The sequence below is a fragment of the Drosophila arizonae genome, chromosome X (genome assembly GCF_054131065.1).
Source record: "Drosophila arizonae isolate 15081-1271.41 chromosome X, UAZ_ARI_1.0, whole genome shotgun sequence".
NCBI lineage: Eukaryota > Metazoa > Arthropoda > Insecta > Diptera > Drosophilidae > Drosophila > Drosophila arizonae.
The window spans coordinates 24,204,385-24,220,573 of NC_142927.1; the positions used below are offsets into that span (position 1 = coordinate 24,204,385).

At 39.9% G+C, this 16,189-nt stretch overlaps 1 protein-coding gene across 16 annotated transcripts in view; it reads left to right on the forward strand.

Annotated features, from left to right (window-relative positions):
* Positions 1 to 16,189, forward strand: part of eag (potassium voltage-gated channel protein ether a go-go) — a 74,623-nt gene that overhangs the window by 41,849 nt on the left and 16,585 nt on the right. For 5 of the 16 annotated variants that reach the window (XM_089475295.1, XM_018015248.2, XM_018015252.2 and 2 more), the window contains exons 4-9: positions 4,271 to 4,397; positions 8,530 to 8,642; positions 9,436 to 9,486; positions 12,530 to 12,661; positions 13,407 to 13,540; positions 13,615 to 13,758. In XM_089475295.1, coding sequence (XP_089331421.1) covers positions 4,271 to 4,397; positions 8,530 to 8,642; positions 9,436 to 9,486; positions 12,530 to 12,661; positions 13,407 to 13,540; positions 13,615 to 13,758 — 701 coding nt within the window. The remainder of the gene's footprint in view (positions 1 to 4,270; positions 4,398 to 8,529; positions 8,643 to 9,435; positions 9,487 to 12,529; positions 12,662 to 13,406; positions 13,541 to 13,614; positions 13,759 to 16,189) is intronic. The other 11 variants (XM_018015253.2, XM_018015255.2, XM_018015263.2 and 8 more) reach the window with 8 other exon arrangements.

Genomic DNA, 16,189 nt, shown 5'->3' on the forward strand with positions numbered 1-16,189 from the left:
AGCTTTAAAGCCTTCTGCATTCAGTTGAAATCTCAACTGTCTCGATGAGCTCTTAACCCTCAACTTAGCCCATTGTCATATATGTATGTATGTATGTATGTGCGTTGGTTCATTTACTGCCCCACCTTTGGGGCCGCCATTTGCGCCCTCCTTATCCAAGCTGGATCAATATGGTTGGCACCTGCCGCGCATCGTGGGGCTTAAAAAGAAATCGCGTCTGTCAAATGACCCAAACAAATTGCAAAACTTTGCCAGCCATCAGCTTTGAATGCCATTAAGTGCTCTGCTCTATAGTGTAGTGTAGTGTAGTGTACTCTAATGCAGTCACGCCCCCCCTACCGACGCCCTCACTGGCCCACACTGACGCCTGACGGCTCCACTATGTGATAGCAATGCGCTTGTCCACTCTGTAAGTGGCAGTTGATATAGTAAAATGTATTGACGTTGACATAATGGCAAAATCAAACACACACACACACAGGCACATACTCACACATACACATACACACCGAGTGAAACACCGACAGAGTTGAGTGAGTGCCACAATAATAACAAATAAACTCGAAAGCGAAGCGTTGCTCTTGGCGCTGAAAGCGTGCTCACTGAGAGCACAGCTCGTGACACGAATTGCACGAAAGTGAAAGCTTCGAATTGTCCACTTTTATATAGGATAATCATTCAGCAAGATGAAGTCCTCAATAACCTTCTTCTATTGAATCAATATTAAATATTCAATATTTTCCAAACATCGTTAAAAGATCTTGTGATCTGAAACTGAAGAGGTTTATCTCGCATCGGAACTTGAAATCTATTTGTTTTAATTAATTTGTTTTAAATTATGTTAAATCGTTCAGATCGACTATCAAATATAGGAAGATGTTGGAATTCCTACTGAATCTGATGCATCTCTATTAAACTTTACAGGCTCTATTTACTTATCGGCATTATTTCGCTCTTTTTTCATTGCATAATGCTCACTGAGAGTTCTTCAGAGTAATATAAAGTAACTTTTAAGTTGAATTCTAAACAAGTAAGAAGGCTCTAGTCGAGACTGCTCGACTAGGAGATGCCCTGAATCCTCCAAGCTGATATTCTAATCATTCTGCACTTCTTTTATAGACACATACATACATATGCATCCAGACGCACGTATAACAACGCGCTCTGCTAACGCCGCAGTAAGCAGCGATTGCGCTTGGGCTGCGCTGCAATGTGGGCAATATTATACGAATTTTGCTGTTGAATAATGTGTGAAATGCGTTTTTTACAAATTGGGGGCGTAGGGGGCGTGGTAGCCAAAATCTGTAAATTACAAAATGTTTGTATTCATCATATGTATATACACAGTAAATCTCCACGTCTTATAGTATTCCAATGAGGTTGAAAAAACAAAATCAATTTATCGATTATTCTCGATAAAAAAGTTATCGGATGATTTATCGAAAAAATAAGACAAACTCGTACTGCGTATGGTAATCACGAGTATGCATGCCAAACTTCAGCTCTCTAGCTTTTGTATCTTCTGAGATCGACGCACTCATACAGACGGACGGACGGACGGACGGATAGGGCTATATCGACTCAGTCGACTCGTCGCCCTAATCAAGAATGTATATACTTTATGGGGTCTGCCACGCCTCCTTCTGCGCGTTACATACTTTTTCACAAAACCATTATACCCTGATTTCCCATTTTCAATGGGTTCAGGGTATAAGAATACATATCAGTTCCCAAAATGTTGCCGATCGTGCTCGTGCCCCAATGGCAATCCTATGATGTAGATAGGCACGAGCTCATCTCTAGCTTCGCTATAGACACCGTGATTCAGGACACGTTTTGGACGTAGACAAACTGAGAGGCAGAAGGTGATGGGTGGCTGGGCCAAGTGGGCCATTGGCGGCAACCACTGTTGACATTACAAAGTAGCAAAAGTTGTTGTTGTTGTTTTTGTTGTTGTTATTGCTGATGTAAATCAGTGAGTCTGAGTGTGTGTGCGTGTGCTGTGCATAAATATGCATTTGCCCATTTACCAACTGCCAGCGATTGCATGTGCATATTTATATACTCACACTCATACTCACACGCCCACACCCATACACACGTACACACACACACATATATAGACCCATTCATTGGCCGGCCACGTGAATTGTAAATCTGGAAATTTAAATGTATCTGGATATGGGTTAGTGTGTTGCTTTTGTGCCCGCCTTGCATGCATGTCACCACACACAAGGCACCTACGAGGCCCATACACACACACACACACACACACACAAACACCCACTCGGTCAGCCCCATCAAAATATAGAGTTGGTAAAATATATATATATATATATAGTAGATATTCAACGTCAACTTTTTTACAACTGTCGCATGTCGAAATAATGCAATTTATAGCTCTCGATATGGCAGCACATTTCATTGCAAGCCAGTTCATTTGAACTAGTTCATCAGGTATGCGGTACTTCCAATTGGATTATTTGCAAACGACTCAAATATACTGGAAATATGAAATAGCTGGTGTTAGGGCACTTTAAATTGATTAAATTAAATTAAAGAACTAGTTCAAAATTTTACTAGTTCCTTAAAGGCTAACTTACTATTATTATTTACCCACTTTATGAACCAATCAAGAGCATGATTAGTTTAAATATTATATTCATAGTAATGTAATATTTATAACTAGTTCATTTCTATTGCAATGCAAACAAATTATCTGAACCAGCATCGCATAAAAAAATGAGCCAATAAATAGAGAAATGATTTAATCCAGGAAAATTAGACCACAAAATGTAAACATAAGTAAAATACATAGCAAATCAAGTTATTCAAGTGAAAGTATCAATTTGTACGTTAAATATGTTGCCCTCATTAAAATAAACTAGTTCCGTTCGTGTAAAACAGTTCCAGGAACAGGCATTCATGCGAGTCTTTAGTAAATTGAGTCGAGCTTATATGGTCATATCTAGATCTATTTAGTTCTAGCAATTTAAATGTGTGGAACTATTTGCTAGTTCCGAACAACATCAGCTCAGCAATATGTGTGTGCATTCGTTTGCCATAACAATTACTGGCAATAACAGTAACAGCAACTAGAAGGTCTCCTTTCAGAAAAGGCAAACAAGAAGTCAGGCAATGGCATTTTGGAAGCCATGCGATGCCAGCGAGTGGTTTTCTCGCTTGTTCCACATGTTCCATGCAGACCGTGCCGTGTTACATGTTACCTCTAACAGCAGCAATAATAACAACAACAACAACGACAACGACAACAACAATGGCAATAACAGCAACAGCCAATGGCAACCGCCATTAGTTGAGCTGGCTCGGTGACGGGCAACACTTTTAAATGGCTTTTAATTTTGAATGACAACATTTGAAATGTTCGAATTACGCGCAAATATTTTGATAGATACGCGATGCTTGACTAACCAGACAATCTGACTGAGTGACAAAGCTGAAAGACTCGAGCCTTCAGCTGAATGTCAACAGTCATTGCTTGCGACAGCTATCGAAAATCGTAGATAGCGAGATAAATGCGATACGTAGAGGGTCGAATCAGAGAAGAGAAGTAGCTAAAATGTGCTGAATGGTTAAATTGTTGGCTAACAGATATTTCAAAAGCTGTTTATCTGTTATATAAATGCATCGATAATTATCGATATCTTTCGTAATTGACTCACATAACAGGATTGAGAACAAACTGAAAGTCCCTGGCATCGAACTGAATGCAACATTTAAAGAGAATCCTCGAAAACAATCGCAGTTCAAGACTGAGCGAGCTGAATAAAAGAAAATATAGCTATGAGTACATATATTTATAACTATAATAGAACGAGCCTACAGAGGAGTCTAAAAGTTTTTACCAAAAACTTTTTGTTTTAATATAATATATAATAATAGATATTTATCGATTTATTTATTTAATTGACTTATATTATTCGTTGGCGATAAATGACAGCATATATACTCTAATTATTATATAAAATGTAAATTAATTTAAAAAGACTCTAGAGAATTACGATAGATAATAGAATAAAGAAATGGGAATAGAATAAAGAAAACTTTAATCTTAGCTAACCAAAAAGCTAGTCGGAAAATGTGTTAATAGTAAGTTCGAAGTGCTGAGATCTAAGCATGCATCTAGGTTTCAAATTCTACTATTTCTTATGTGATTAAATAAATAATTAAATAAAACTTATATAGTATAAAAATATTCTTCCACTTACTCTATCTTTCTCCTTTTCCTTTCATTCTCTCTTTCTCACAGCGGACAGCTCGTTTCTATTGGCCAACGCACAAATCGTCGATTTTCCGATCGTCTACTGCAATGAGTCCTTCTGCAAGATTAGCGGCTACAACCGAGCCGAGGTCATGCAGAAGTCGTGCAGGTATGTGTACGTATTGCCGATTTATTCTCACTCGCTCTGTTGCGCTCTCTTTCTAGATATAACTATGAATATACATAATTGTACTTAGCTTAAGTATTGTACTCTGTGCTCTCTTCTCTCGCGCTCAGCAGTTGCCCAATCGCGCGCTCTGTCTATCTCTACATATATGTACAATATATCTCTCTCACATTCACAGCAAATCAGAGTTTTGTACTCTTACCTACTATATATCAATTGTAATCCATTACGCGTTAAGCCTTCTATTCATGTTGTCTATACGTATTTGGTATTTACATACATACATTTACATTTGTTAACTGCATGCCTAGTCTTAAGCTCTGCACCTTTTCGTTCATCCAAAATATTCATATTCCCAGTGACTTTCATACGATATCTTATGTGCATTGTAAATATTTTGAGTAGACTTGTTTCACTTTACTATATGTAATCTCTACTTGCACTTAATCAAAGACTTCTCCTATTTTTACGTAACCCACTTCTTTGATCACTTCTGTGACTCATAGGATTATCGCAGCACCAAGTCCGTTTTCCGTTTTCCGTATTCGATTTTTTCTTTCCCAAAAACATTTCCCAAAGAGTTGGAGCTAAGGAAACACATTCTTAAAATACTTTGCAGCACTTGCAGTCATGTTACGCAAACCGTAAGCACACTTCAGACCATTTTCTAGCTGACATGTAAGCGGATTGAGAGCGATTAAGCCGTGACAACGCACTACGACAGCCAAAAGGAATTCCAGTCAGAAGTTACTGGACAGCTAGGCTCACCGCCACAGCTCGTAGCCCCTGAGTCCAATTATCAAGGCATTAAGCAGGCATTAAAGCCAAACCTCCGCAGTTCCGGCTATGCAGCATGCGTGAGACTAAGGAGAAGAACAAGAACAAGAAGAGTATGAAGACAACAATGCGGTCAGGTCAGCTTTAATGTGCTTTTTGCAAACTGTTGTGTAATGCTCACTAATTGTTCGTCTAGGTCGCCGCGAAAAGGCAACAGAAAGTCGCAGCGGCGAAAGTGAAATTCGATTTTCCTGGTTTCTTTGTCAAAGGCGAGATTGTGGCGAAAGCGAATTTGTATTGTTCGCAGCGAACTTGAAATGTTTCCCATAGGTCCTATACCTCTCATCTGCATATCAGCTGACAAATGGCCAACGAGCTCAGCTCACATTTGTTGTTATTATTTACCTCTGTTGTTGTGAAACATATGTTTCCATATCAGCTGGCAAATTAGGTTGAAATATGAATGAAATTGTGTCTGAATGTGTGTGTGTGTGATTTTTTTCTGACTGTTGCATGGACTCAAGTGGCCGTCAAACTGTAGCAGTGGGCGCACTCGGCGATTCTCCAGCGAATTGTTTATAATTTGTGGGCAAACATTTTCACAGTGGTTGGTGAAACAAGGAAAAAATAAAAAATACAAAAATAAAGGAAATGAAAAGAGAAAAAACGTATGCAGTGCCAGGTCAGCCTCAAGTCCCTAGCGAGTCCCTAGTTGACTACTTTTTTTTATGCCTTCCTTCCGTTTGTTTTTCCATTCTTTTTTTTTTTTTTTTTGGAAAGACCAAATTTTCGTAATGCCAATCTTGCATTTAGCTGACTACGCTGTCGCCCTCTCTCTCCCTCTCTCACTCACTCTTTGTCGCTGTGTGTGTGTGTTATTTATTGTTGCGCTTTGACCTACTTTGTTACTGTATGTTTGTGTGTGTGTGTGTGTGTGACCGCGTGGAAAAAGAAAACACCGCAAAAGGTTGACCAAAAAAAGAAAATCTTTTTTTTTACTCCTCGCTGTCTCTCGCCCTCTCCCGCCCAGTCCCACACGCTCACTCGCCTTTTGTTTGTTTGCGTATTGCTATTGCCGCTGTTTCTGTTTGCCTAACTGCGCGCACTTTCTTTCAATTTGCCAGCTTGTGGAGCCCTTTAACTCCAATGGCCTCCCCCAAAGGCTCCACTGTTAGTTTTCTTCTCTTCTTTTTTTCGAGTCTATTGAGCGAGGGCCTCCTCTAGACTGCCTTTGTGCTTTGCCTGACTTGTAACCCAATTTTGTGCCTAAGCACACACACACACACACACACTAACACATTGAAGTACTTACATAGATATACCATGCTGCAAAGCAGTTCATTGCACAAAATGGCCGGCCAAACGGAAATGAGTCGTTTTGCGTTTTTACTCGTGACGTCGCTGGGCGTCTTAACAGCGCCGACGCCAACTTCGCAGTCGCAGTCGCAGTCGCAGTTTATTGAACCTTAGTCATGGCATAAATAAACACATACACACACATACACATACATGTGCATGCACATAAATATCATTCGTCTAACTGCAATAGCAGCAATCGAAAAAAAAACAACCCAAAAACAACAACATAAACGAAAGCAATAACAACAACAAAAACAACAACTACAGAGACAAAGAGTGAAATAGCGAGAGCGACAGCGACAGCGTTAGCCTCGCCAAACACAAATTAACAGTTTTTATTGTGTCTCCTTTTGCACATTCACATTCGGATTCGCCTTCACCCATTGCCGACTGCTGACGTCATTGCAATTTACCCCGAGTCTCTCTCTTACACTAAGCTGCACTTACTAGTTCGCGTGCTCGGTCGCTCTTCCATGTAGTCCGTTCGCTCGTCCCACCCAATCGTTCGCTCGCTCGCTCGCTAAGCGCTTGCCCATTTTTACATATTTTCGCGCGCGCCCTAAAAGCATGCAACACTTTTTCGCCATTTTTTTTCTCCTTTTTTCTATTTTATGTTGTTTTTACTTAGTTTAGCACGTGCGCTGCCTTGGCAACGCTTTTCTATTTTTCATATCACTTTATATTTCGCGTTCCTCTTCCACTTCGTTTTTCAAGTCATTCCTCAGCATTTTTGCTTATGCATGTGATAGCATCTGCAGGAGCAGCAGCAGCAGAAACAGCAGCAGCAGCAGAAGATTCGCCAGACGATATGGTAATTTCCATCATCACTCGTGCTTGCCGGCCATTTGGTGTCAACGTGGCCAAAATTAATGGCCAACGCCGAGCCTAGCGGCAAGCCAATTTAGCATATTACCTGACCCGACACCGGAGACGCAGCACTCAGTATATCTGTTCCGCGAACGAAATACCATAGGCTCTCCAGCTCTCCTTATGTAAACTCAATTATTAGATTAGACCGAAGGTTTTCCAGGAATTTCATTTATTAACTCGTGTCGGCCCTTAACACATCACACCATGGCAAGGTGAAAAATAACCAAAGAAAACGCGAAGAATTTCTGAGAATTCATTCCTTTGCAAATCAAATCAAGTCGTGCCCCAGAGACTCTCCAGAATCAAACGATTTCAAAGTAATTCAGTTTAAGGTTTTCAATTATCTATCAATTTATAGGTATTTTGTAGCTCGATTTCAAGCTATACCTGATATTGAATATACATATATATTAAGATATATATGATCAAAATATTTATGGCGTAAAATAGCTCTAGTCAGACCCTGAAAAGAATTAAGCTAAAAAGAGTTTTCCCATTAGATCCCCATTTCTTTACGTTCGTAAATTTTATTTTGAAAACAAAAGTAAAAGCTATCGATTTTTCAAAAATAATCTTGATATATGCAGGACAAAGTAAAATTTCTTATAGATGATGAGAACGATGCGTTAATCATCGACAGACAGATTAACCAGGCTAAATTAAGTTAGATTCCGACTATAAAATTAAGACTGTTCCCCGTTAAGCTTAACGAAGGCATAACAGCAATCAATTTCAATGTCAACATCTACTTAGCTGCACTAACCAACATTAAAAGGTATTATTTACTGATTTAAAGTTAGAAAATATTACCAACGCTCGTAATAAGTATATCAACCGATGTATTTATATATGTAAAGCAAGTCCAAGTGTTAGTCCGCATTCAGGTAAGACATCTGCTGCTGGCTCTGCCATCTTTTCATTCACCTGCATGGCATGCCCTAATTATATTAATTATAATTAATTTATACTTATGTCTGTGTCTTTGTGTGTGTGCGTGTGCGCTGCCGCCGGCAGCTGAAAACTAATCAAGAATAATACCTCGTATATGTGCGATATTCTGCTCTTGTATATTCAACCAACGCCCGCTTCCTCCCACTCGAATTGAAACACACAGATGCGGCTTCATGTACGGCGAGCTGACAGACAAGGAGACGGTGGGACGGCTGGAGTATACGCTGGAGAATCAGCAACAGGATCAATTCGAGATATTGCTCTACAAAAAGAACAGTGAGTACATATATAGAGATGCATGCGATATAAGACTAGACCAAGAGATCCTATGCACTTAGAGAATAATATTACACAAACCATGAATTGAGCTCGAATTGCAATTCATTAAGATAAGACTTGGTTAAGAATATACCGCTCGAATGAAATTTTTGTATTTTCTCTGGGTGCCGCTTACTCCCTACCTGTAGCTGCAGCCTTAACAAATACATTTAAATATAATGTATATATAAATTAATTTATATTTTTGTACACTAAGCAAAATGTAAGCTTGACTAAGTTTAATTAGGGTAGGGTATCATGGTGTAAACAATCCACCCTACTCAAGCAGGAGTTGGGGCTAGATTAGGATTTATGCTTCGTCCCTTTCCACATAATAAATTGTTGTGTGTTTGTTGTTGCTACCTCTCTACATGCCCTCCTCTCTTTATATATGTATATATATATATATCTCATTCCACTTAACTTAATCCAACTCAGATTCCAAATACTCCCTTCACTCGCTACTCGCCACTCGCCACTCGCTACTTTATATTCGTTACCTGCCATCCCATTTGTTCCCAGTCTCCTTTGCTGGCAGCTGTTGCTTTTTAATACAAACAAATTGAGGTGGCATAGCAATTTTTGAGTAGCGCCCATCAATCAAGCCCCAACCAGCCCTCCCCGCGCCGTACACACAGAAGATCCCCTCCCCTACGGCTGGTGTTTGTGTATCTGTAAGCTAGTTAAAACTCGCTCGATTTTCACAATATGAACGCAATGATAATTAACGCCTTCGAGTATCAATTTACAGATATACAATGTGGCTGCGCCCTATCGCAGTTTGGCAAGGCACAAACCCAAGGTACATGCAACAAGCAATCGTTTATCGTATATCGATGGCGTTCTCGATAGATGACATTATGCTATAGCCTGCAGCTGGCGCATCTCTGCTGGCCGTTAGCCTTCGTACCAGAATTAGCAAAGGACATCCTCATCAAATATGCATAAATCAATTGCAATATTGTGTGCTTGTGTGCGTGCCTGCAAATGTGCGTGTGTGTGTGTGTGTGTGAGTGTATGTGAGCAGAGCAATCGATTCTCATGCATTATGTATGGGCCAAATCAAATGGGTCTCAAGCTACGATTAACTAATCTGAGCTAGCTAATCAAATTGATTTCCACTGTGTCCCAAAAGATTGATTGGGTATGAACTACCAAAACCGAATAAGACAGATTTATTGAGATCCGAGCAAGCTATGAAATTTCAGTTTATGATTAGACTTATTTATCAGAAAATTCAAAATGTTTTATTTCAAATAGATTTTAAAAGTTAAATCAACGGAGAGTACGTCATCCCGTAATCACAATAATAAATCGATAGCGTAGCACTCGTAATTACGTAATAATCGTTCCAATGCAATTGTTGGCTACGTATTAATAATAGCAATACGTTATCTATACAGTAATACGTTGGCTACGTAATTATCATAGCAATACGTTGTTTATACAGCAACTGGTTGGCTACGTATAATTATTACGTTATCTATACAGCAATACGTTGGCTACGTAATAATCAAAGCAATACGTTATCTGCACAACTATACGTCGACTACGTAATATTCAAAGCAATACGTTATCTATACAGCAATACATTGGCTACGTAATAATTAAAGCAATAGATTTACTATCGTATTTATCGATTTATCGATTTATCATACGTATTGCTGCATTGCTAACGTACTGCAACTATTACTACGTTATTAACGAGTTTTTACGATTGTTATGTTGTCAATGTATTATTATGATTATTAACATATTTTTACCGTTGCTACGTAGCAAGCATTTACGACTTTAAATTGATTCAGCATTTGAAGTCTAGCTCAATTTATAAATCCTATAAAGATGAGATTTCAAATAAGCCCAAGCCCTATCAGACCATTCCAACTCCATTAAAAAATGTCAATTGAGTATATAAAATGCTCCAACTTAGATCAGTTTATTGTCGACTCTAATTTCACAGCTGAGCTGCACTCAAGCGTTCATTTCCATGTCGAGGACTCCAAAATATTTGATATATAAAACAATCAATCATTCTCTCAGTTAATATCTCACATATTTACACATCTGAACCTCATCGAAATTGAATTGGAATTTGTTCTCGATTTTGTTTGTGAGCAAAATCAAATTTAAGCTTCGGCTTCAAATATTTGTTCAGTGATGGCTGTAGGGTATTTCCTTTTCGACCAGCCTTGGAAATCTATTTCAAAATCAATTTAAATTTCTGTTCGAGCAAATGCAATTTATAATTTATAGCATTTACTATTTTGGGCTTTGGCTAAACATGAATATTTCACAGTTTCCGCATGCCACAAATTAAATATGAGTACATTGAAGTTGGCCAAGCGAAATGAAACGTGATAATTATTCTTTGGGAATAACGAAACTAGAGCTGCGTCACATGGCAGAGCACATTTTCATTTCTCTAATATTTTCTTTCGTTTTTTTTTTTTTTTTTTTTGAAGAAATTTTACCACAAAAGAAACGCACATCACGTGGCGGCAATTCGATATGCGTACAAATTGAATTCGTTGACAGGTGTCTCTAGGGTAGACATCTGCCGACACAAAAAAAAAGAAAATGATTCACAGACATGCAAACATGATGTATGTATATATATTTATTATATATATATATACATATATATATAGACAGACAGACAGAATTGATGCTCAATTAGCGAATTTTTTGTTATATTCCCATTTTGAGGCAAGCGGAAACGGAAGTGACAGCGGAAACGTTAACAGCAAACTTTACATCAAATTAGCCCATAATTATGCTTTTAATATACGGCCCTAACCAGAACCGATCCCAGTCCAAGTCGTAGCCCATACCCAAGTCCAACCAACTACACCCACGCACGTGCCATGCCTCACGTCCGCTCTTTTCCTATCTCCCCCCACTGTCTTTCTCTCTCTCTCTGTCTCTCTATCTTTCTGACAGCATTACAATTGCGCATACGCCGCGTGGGTCAGCGCTGCAAATGCAAATTGAATTGCAATTATTGTTGATTGGGCGCACACACATACCCGCACACACACTCACACACTCAGCTGCTGTGTGCATGCATGTGTGCATGTGCACATTTAATTTACCATCGCACACTTTTGCAACAGAGCATCGCTTTAACAGTTCTTTGAGCCTCGCTCTCGTAATATCCGTAATTGCAATGCCAAACTCAAATCGTGCGTGCCTTTTTGTTCCCCGTTCTACCTCTGCCTCCCACACTCCTTCCAATCCTATCTCTGTCAGTGCCTGACCTGAATGCGTTTGCATTCGATTATCCAGCCAGCACTTGCCCTAAATATGTGCTCAAATTGCACATTAATTTGCAGCTCTGCGATAATCCCGCTCAATAAATAACACAAAGCAAACATCGTGCGCTTTACGCCCACATTATTTTTGTTGAACAATTAGAAAAGGTGAAAAGCTAAGCTCTGTTTATTTACGAGCTGTTTGTTAGACTCACACCTGCTCAGAATTGAATGTTTGTATTATGACGAAACGGAATTCATAGATTTGTGGACGATATACAGTTATATTTTAGTTGTTGTTACTGAAGAGGAGTATATTTGTTGTATTGAATGTCAGCCCTGCTGTCCGTCGATTTGTATCATAATGTGTCAGCCTATGCAATATACATCGATGAATGTGGGAGTTCTGAGAGACTTAATATATATTTAATAGCCATATTCCCATTCAGTAGGTATTCCAGAGTATTCCCTGGAAGGAATCATTTCAGCCTGACTATTTTGTATATTTTTTGATTTAGGACTTTAATGAAATATTTCACTATTCTCACGTTCTCTCTCTCTCTCTCTCTATCTGTATTTCTTTCTCCCCTTTAGAAACGCCGCTATGGCTGCTGCTTCAGGTGGCGCCCATACGCAACGAGAGGGATTTGGTTGTGTTATTTCTGTTGACATTTCGGGATATAACGGCACTGAAGCAGCCCATCGACAGCGAGGATACCAAAGGTGGTAAGTAATGATCTAGCCCAACACGTCTTGTGCCCACCCACCACTAACCCATTTCCCCCCTATCTGCCTACCCACTCTATGTATGTGTATATATATATATATATATTGCACCCGAGCATACTGCCAGACACGAATTCCACTTTGCAAATTGAAATCATATTCACGAATTGGTTATACACCTTACTCGACACACACATACTCGTACTCGCTCCACCCCCCCCCCCCCTCCCCCCTCTCTTTGTCGCGCATGTATTCTTTGCTACAATAGTCAGCGCTCTCTCGCTCTCTCTTTTTATCCCTCTCTATATACATATCTCCTTCTCTCTTCTCTCCGTCTCTTTCTATCTATCGAACTATAAAACCAAACTGTACATCACTCTACTGTTTTACTCTCTTTTTCTCTTTTGTCTCTGTTTCTCCCACATATACCCCGATATCCAATAAACTGCACAACACGCACACACGCTTACGCATTGTATATATATATACTGAACCGATATAACCAATACAATACAATATATGTATATAAATAATAATGTTTGTATATATTTTTAAACAATTGCTTCTCTTCTTTTCTTTATCGCTTTATCGACTTGTCGATTTATCGCCCGTCTTTTGGTATATTTTGCCACTTCTTTTCGTTCTCTTTTTATATATATGTATATATATCTTTCTCTTTCTCGTTTTCTCTACTCGTTTCTTTGTTGTCTTGGTTGTGGCCTGTTCGTGTCTGTCCATATCGTAGCAGTTAATCTATTCCTTCCAGTTTTAGGTCTCTCCAAATTCGCCAAACTGGCGCGATCCGTGACGCGCAGCCGCCAGTTCAGCGCGCATTTGCCAACCCTCAAGGATCCAACGAAGCAGTCGAATCTGGCGCACGTGAGTACCAAACGAACTCAAAAGCATATATGTATATAATATATATCGATATATATCGATCTGATTTGCGGCAGATGATGTCACTGAGTGCGGACATTATGCCCCAGTACAGACAGGAAGCGCCCAAGACACCGCCACACATACTCTTGCATTATTGTGCATTTAAAGCAATTTGGGACTGGGTGATATTGTGTTTAACATTTTATACCGCCATCATGGTAAGTCAATCCACAGTACAACATCTAGCGTATATAGAATAGGTGTCCCATATAGCGCAAATCCAAATATACCCTGCTTAATAAACTATTTTAACCCCCGTATGGACCCTACCCTATGACCACCCATAAACCCTTGTTTATAGTTTACCGTTATCTTACTCTATAGACCCTCATTGAACCTACTTCTGAGCTTACCCAACCTTCCACGTGCACTACTTTATACATTCTTCTGTTTTCCACTCTATCCCTTTTCCGTGCCGTACCCCAAATCCTACCGTATACCTTACCCTACACTCTACTCCACAGTATACCCTATATTCTCTATAATAAACTAAGAAACTGTTTATGGTAGCTCAATAATTATAACATACTGTAAGCAAGTCTTCAACTGAGCCAAAGTACTCCAAGAATACCCTGCAAATCTCTTTCTCTGTTTATGAACGCCCATTTTCATCTCAGCTAGTCGCAGCTGACTCATTTGTTTTTCGGGCACGGTGTTATAGGTCTAGCTACTTAGGCGTAACCACACCCACTCACCACATGCCACACGCCACACGCTACATGCCACATGCCTCAAATCCAGGCGGCTGTTGTTTCCTCGCTGTCTACTCAAATTGTGCCTATTTCCGTCAACAAGATGTTAACATTTTCGCTTAAATTGCGCTCAGCCAACTTAACTCACACACACACACACACACACACACACAGACTCAGATATATACCCCGGCCACACACACGTAGTGACATACATGTGTGCGTACCGAGAGCTCAGCAGCCTCCAGAGAGTTGGGGTCGAAAGTTGCTTTGTTGCTCTTTTAGTTTGTAATTTGTTGCTTTTGCGCTTGCAATCGCTCTTACATTGCTTCTATGCCCTACACGATGAAAAGAGGAGGGGTATATAAAAGTTATTTGCATGTGTGTGACAGGTGCCAAGAAGACATTTCGCGCGCTCCTTCAATTACACAAATTCGATAATAATCGATTTTCATTGGGGAAAGCAAGCGGCTTATCTGAAAGCCCTACATAGAAAAGGTTATATACAAATAAATATGTTGAATATAAAATGTTGTCAAGTTGCTAATTTACTTTGATTGGCAGTCTTGACTAAACTAAGTTCGATAAATATCGATTAATGTATTTCAATCGGAATCACTATAATAAATTGAAGATATTTAAGCCAGAATGAGTATCCGCGCTGGAACCCCTAGCCGTCTACAGGGCATCTACTGGCCGAGCGCACTCAACGCTCTTACAATTCTGTTTTGTTATTATTTAATGCAATTTGGCTGCGTCAAATTTGGTCGCTGTTGCCAACTTTAGCATCAACTGCGGCTTCCCAGCTCGACTTAGCCCCCAAAAGCAACTTTTAAGCCAAGCAAACTGAGGCAGGCGGCCGAGACGACTCTGGGATACGTTCAAAATGTGGACAAAGCCAAAGTTGCCTTAGACAGCAACCGACTGAGAGGGTTTTAGTTTCTCAGACTGAGCTTAAGATTGTTAAGACTTTAACGCCTGTCAAAACATACATATAAGAAAATATTGTTAGAGCTGAAAGTGCCACGAAGTAAATACATAATTCGATGCATTTAAAAGCGCTGGCTTTAAGGCTACAATAATAATGTGATTAGGCATGCCTAGAATTGGGGATGAAAGGATTGGAGAGTCCTAGATTGCTAGTTGCCATTTCTTGGCGGTCATACGTCTTTCGTTCAAGTCCCCCACAAAGCTAATTGAAAAAAAAACCATTCCAAGAAAAATATCCGTCAACCTTGCTCAACGAGCAAACCCCAACAGATATCACTTTCCCCTCTTCACGAGGGGCATCAAAGGGATAAAGCGAATAAAATTACAGTAAATATTTAAATGTTTGTATCATTCGTGTGGCCATCCACCGAATTGGCCTCGTTGGGGCACTTCTTCGACACTTGTTGCTGGGCACATGGCCAGCCTATTAGGGGAGCGCGGTCGTTCAATGAGAGCGGGGGATTGCATTAAGTGTGCTTTACCCATTCGCCAGATAAAAGCGAGCACAAGTCAAGAAATCAGATAAAAGTCTCGTCTCTCTGACACTTACACAGTCCTGCTACAAGTGCAGAGACATTTACATGACCAAGTGCCTAGGCGGAGGTGGGCGGCAGAGCCTAAGCTCTGAGGTCCGACGGGGTCGCCCCTATGTCTACGTCTATGTTTGCGTTTACGTCTATGTCGGCGTCTGTCTGCCATACGGCGTGTATATGCTTTATGTGCTTAAATTAATATTCTCCGAGGGTTGGAGATGACGGAGAACTACCAGGGTATGAGGCTTGTAACATGCCACTTGACATCTTGACGCTGGTTGGATGGGGGGTGGGGGGTGGGGGGTGGTGGGGAGGTGAGTGGCACGTAACAACGTTAAGGATTACAGATAACACAATGGCAACCAGCTGTTGGC